General features: G+C 42.4%; 1 protein-coding gene across 1 annotated transcript; it reads left to right on the plus strand.

The window, feature by feature from the left end:
* Positions 1–1,809: 1,809 nt before the first annotated feature.
* Positions 1,810–4,476, plus strand: LOC129841064 (protein Daple-like; the record flags this gene model as incomplete). The annotated part of the gene is made up of 3 exons (XM_055909174.1): positions 1,810–1,891; positions 2,061–2,162; positions 3,725–4,476. Coding segments are annotated over exons 1-3 (936 nt in total), but the record flags the coding sequence as incomplete, so codon positions are not given.
* Positions 4,477–4,756: the final 280 nt, after the last annotated feature.

Genomic DNA, 4,756 nt, shown 5'->3' on the forward strand with positions numbered 1-4,756 from the left:
TGTGTTTGAAATTCACTGCTCGGCTAAGGGTCCTTATAGATAATTGTATGTGTGGGGTACAGAGATGAGGTACTTATAGAAAAATCTGGTTAAAACACAACAGAAAAGTGGAACAAGTCAAGGGGTGTGATAACTTTCTGAAGGCACTGTAGTTTCACGTGCCAATGCAAACTAGCATGCTAGTAGATACCATAGACTTCCAGTCATTTCGCTACTTAGCTAACGCTAAAGCTATTAAGCAACTTCCTTTAAACTTCATGCAGAGACATAAACATGATATCCAGTTCATCTGACTCTGGGGAAGTAGATAAAGGGCTTCATTGCCAAAATCCTGAAGTATCTAATCATTCAAATTCTCATTGAAGTTGTTGTTATTTGTAGCTGTAGGACGAGAAAACACATGCAGCTTTAATTAGCCTAGCTAGCTAGCTAGTTATTAACTAGCTTCTCCGGTTTGATTCAGTCAAGACAGGAACTACGCAATCATATTGGATGATAAATAAACTAGCTATGGCAGCTATTAGTCCACTATAGCACGAGTCGGCTTTGTCGGTTGCTGTCTCTCGCCTCTCCCTCCCTCCTCCCCACTGGCAAACTTACCCTTAGACAGAAGAGGGAAGTGCCTCAGGCCTCATTTCATCAAGGGGTCTCATGACCTGGGCATAATTCAAAACAAATAATATTAGTCATCATTAGCCCCATGCTCCACTCAAGATAGTTTCAGCCACTTGCGAATTGAAGGACTGGTTGATTATTTGCTTTCAACTGCACCTGCGTTTGGAGACGTCAAAAACTTTAGGTTAGCATGATTCAGCTTACCCAGTACAAAGGAACCAATGGGATAGTCCCAAAGGTGCAAACTCTGCCCAACTAGCAACACATGCTCCTATTGGGTAAAACATTCATATTTAAAGCACAAATTCTATATCTCTAAACCAATTGTCCTGTATGTATTTTGATCGCCCCAGAGCTTCTAACACATTACATACAAATCAGACAATGCATAAAATATGACATAATCATAACAGATGAAATTAAGAAAATAAATCTTATCACGGTCTATATTGGTTTGTTGTTGAGACGAGCATAACAAAATGTAGTGATTAAGCATGTTAAGTGTTCTTATGTTTTTTTAATAGTCCAAATGACCCCACATTTCTGTGCACCATTCTGTAACTTGAACTTTCAGTTGCCTGTGAACTTTTGTTAAACATACTGATCCACACATTTTTTGGATAAGCCCAAGTTAATCACATGTACCGTATATCTGAACACATCGTCCAGTGGTATATTAGTTCATAATTGTTTGGCCAAATAAGGTAAAGGATATGCTGATGTTGACACAAAATGTGCAGTGGTTTGGACAAAAAAACACACAACTCCAATCTTCCATTTGGTGCTCACTCAGTACATCTGGTTACGTTGGACATATTTACACACCAATGTAATATATTTGGATGCATCTCTTTTCAACTCTCAAAGACCGTGGTAAGGTTTTCTTCATCATTTCACCTGATTAATGCATGCTAATGTTATGCACTGTCTGTGGGGTGGGGGGTGGGGGGGGGTTAGATATATACAATTTTATGTTTAAAATATTAATATTTTACCTGAGCAGAGTAATCACTAATTGAGTTTGTACTTTTGGGACTATCCCATTGTTTCCTCTGTAATGAGTAAATAAACTACGTCAAGCTCCCCTCCAGTACTTCGAATAACGATACATAAGGCACAGATACACATTTTGAGTGTAAAAATGTAAGAGACAATCTTATACAAACACAGGTGGAGAATCCAACAATGCAGACCATGGATTTTGATAAAGACACATATGCCAACAAGCCCAGAAAAAAGGATTACATTGGTGTTACATTTTCAGGTATCAATGCAAGTACAGATACACAGAAAAACACACACACACACACACACACACACACACACACACACACACACACAAAAACCACTTTCTCAGACGAGTACCTATTAGTCCCCTCACAATTCTGGATGATATAAAAAAAATTAACATTACCAGAGAGAGTTTATAATACCTTGAGATTCAGTACATGTTCAGTGGTGGAAGAGACCCTCTGGAGTTGCTGCAGTGTGTCTGGGGCTGCTGTGTGTTCTCCTACTGGCTGGGATCATAGGCCTGTCTGTCTACTGTGAGTTTATACGTTTATTATGTTTTCACCAATAAACTCAGTAAAAAAAGAAACGTCCCCTTTTCAGGACCCTGTCTTTCAAGATAATTTGTAAAAATCCAAATAACTTCACAGATCTTCACTGTAAAGGATTTAAACACTGTTCCCCATGCATAAAAAATTTATGGAACGGTTGTTAAGACACAAACAGCTTACAGACGGTAGGCAATTAAGGTCACAGTTATGAAAAAAGGCCTCTTTAGTGTCCTAAGTTAACTGACTCTGAAAAACACCAAAAGAAAGATGCTCATCTGCGTGAACGTGTCTTAGGCATGCTGCAAGGAGGCATGAGGACTGCAGATGTGGCCAGGGCAATAAATTGCAATGTCCGTACTGTGAGATGCCTAAGACAGCGCTACAGGGAGACAGGATGGACAGCTGATCGTCCTCGCAGTGGCAGACCACGTGTAACAACACCTGCACAGGATCGGTACATCCGAACATCACACCTGCGAGACAGGTACAGGATGGCAACAACAACTGCCCGAGTTACACCAGGAATGCACAATCTCTCCATTAGTGCTCAGACTGTCCCCGCAATAGGCTGAGAGAGGCTGGACTGAGGACTTGTAGGCCTGTTGTAAGGCAGGTCCTCACCAGACATCACCGGCAACAACGTCGCCTATGGGCACAAACCCGCCGTCGCTGGACCAGACAGGACTGGCAAAAAGTGCTCTTCACTGATAAGTCGCCGTTTTGTCTCACCAGGTGTGATGGTCGGATTCGTGTTTATCGTCGAAGGAATGAGCGTTACACCGAGGCCTGTACTCTGGAGCGGGATCGAGGTGGAGGGTTCGTCATGGTCTGGGCGGTGTGTTACAGCATCATCGAACTGAGCATTGCAGGCAATCTCAACGCTGTGCGTTACAGTGAAGACATCCTCCTCCCTCATGTGGTACCCTTCCTGCAGGCTCATCCTGACATGACCCTCCAGCATGACAATGCCACCAGCCATGCTGCTCGTTCTGTGCGTGATTTCCTGCAAGACATAAATGTCAGTGTTCTGCCATGGCCAGCGAAGAGCCCGGATATCAATCCCATTGAGCACGTCTGGGACCTGTTGGATCGGAGGGTGAGGGCTATCTGGCAAATCTGGTGCAGTCCATGAGGAGGAGATGCACTGCAGTACTTAAAGCAGCTGGTGGCCACACCAGATACTGACTGTTAATTTTGATCCCCCCTTTGTTCAGGGACACATTATTCAATTTCTGTTAGTCACATGTCTGTGGAACTTGTTCAGTTTGTGTCAGTTGTTGAATATTTTTATGTTCATACAAATATTTACACGTATTTTAAGTTTGCTGAAAATAGACGCAGTTGACAGTGTGAGGACGTTTCCTTTTTTGCTGAGTTTACATTCTTCATCATCAGTAGTTTAATACTTATCGTTCAAAGGACCACAACGGGGAAATTACTGTGTTGTCCTCAGTGATGTAAGCACATGTGTATACTATATCCACTTGTGTGGCTGAATTTTGTTTTATAAAATTGTCCAAAATATCTATATGTTTTTATTTCAACAGATAACCGAGTCATTGGTCATTGCTACTCTGCAGAGAGATTCCAGACGTCCGGTTTGAACAACCTGACTAAAGAGAGAGACCAGCTACAGACCAGTTATAACACCCTGTCTAAAGAGCGAGACGAGCTACAGACCAGATACAACACCCCGACTAAAGAGAGAGACCAGCTACAGACCAGATACAACACCCTGACTAAAGAGAGAGATCAGCTACAGACCAGATACAACAACCGGACTAAAGAGAGAGACCAGCTACAGACCAGTTACAACAACCTGACTAAAGAGAGAGATCAGCTACAGACCAGTTACAACAACCTGACTAAAGAGAGAGACCAGCTACAGACCAGTTACAACACCCTGACTAAAGAGAAAGACCAGCTACAGACCAGTTATAACACCCTGACTAAAGAGAAAGACCAGCTACAGACCAGTTATAACACCCTGACTAAAGACAGAGACCAGTTACAGACCAGATACAACACCCTGACTAAAGAGAGAGACCAGCTACAGACCAGTAGTAACACCCTGACTAACAAGAGAGACCAGTTACAGACCAGTTACCACACCCTGACTAAAGAGAAAGACCAGCTACAGACCAGTTATAACACCCTGACTAAAGAGAGAGACCAGCTACAGACCAGTTACAACACCCTGACTAAAGAGAGAGACCAGTTACAGACCAGTTACCACACCCTGACTAAAGAGAAAGACCAGCTACAGACCAGTTATAACACCCTGACTAAAGAGAGAGACCAGCTACAGACCAGTTACAACACCCTGACTAAAGCGAGAGACCACTTGAAGGAAAAGCTAAACAAACAGAGCGGTGGTAAGAAACTGGAAAATGACATGACTGTTTTGTGGTACTCCAGATCTGCTAGATTAGGTATTCCCAAACTGGTGAACTCGCAATGCCGTCGGAGGTACGCCACATAAAAATGTGATTCACATTTTTTTTTAAATGATTCACATTTTTAAACAGTACATTTACAATTGAAGTCGGAAGTTTACATGTACTTACAGTATGTTGGAG

Source organism: Salvelinus fontinalis, chromosome 42 (assembly GCF_029448725.1).
Source record: "Salvelinus fontinalis isolate EN_2023a chromosome 42, ASM2944872v1, whole genome shotgun sequence".
Classification (NCBI taxonomy): domain Eukaryota; kingdom Metazoa; phylum Chordata; class Actinopteri; order Salmoniformes; family Salmonidae; genus Salvelinus; species Salvelinus fontinalis.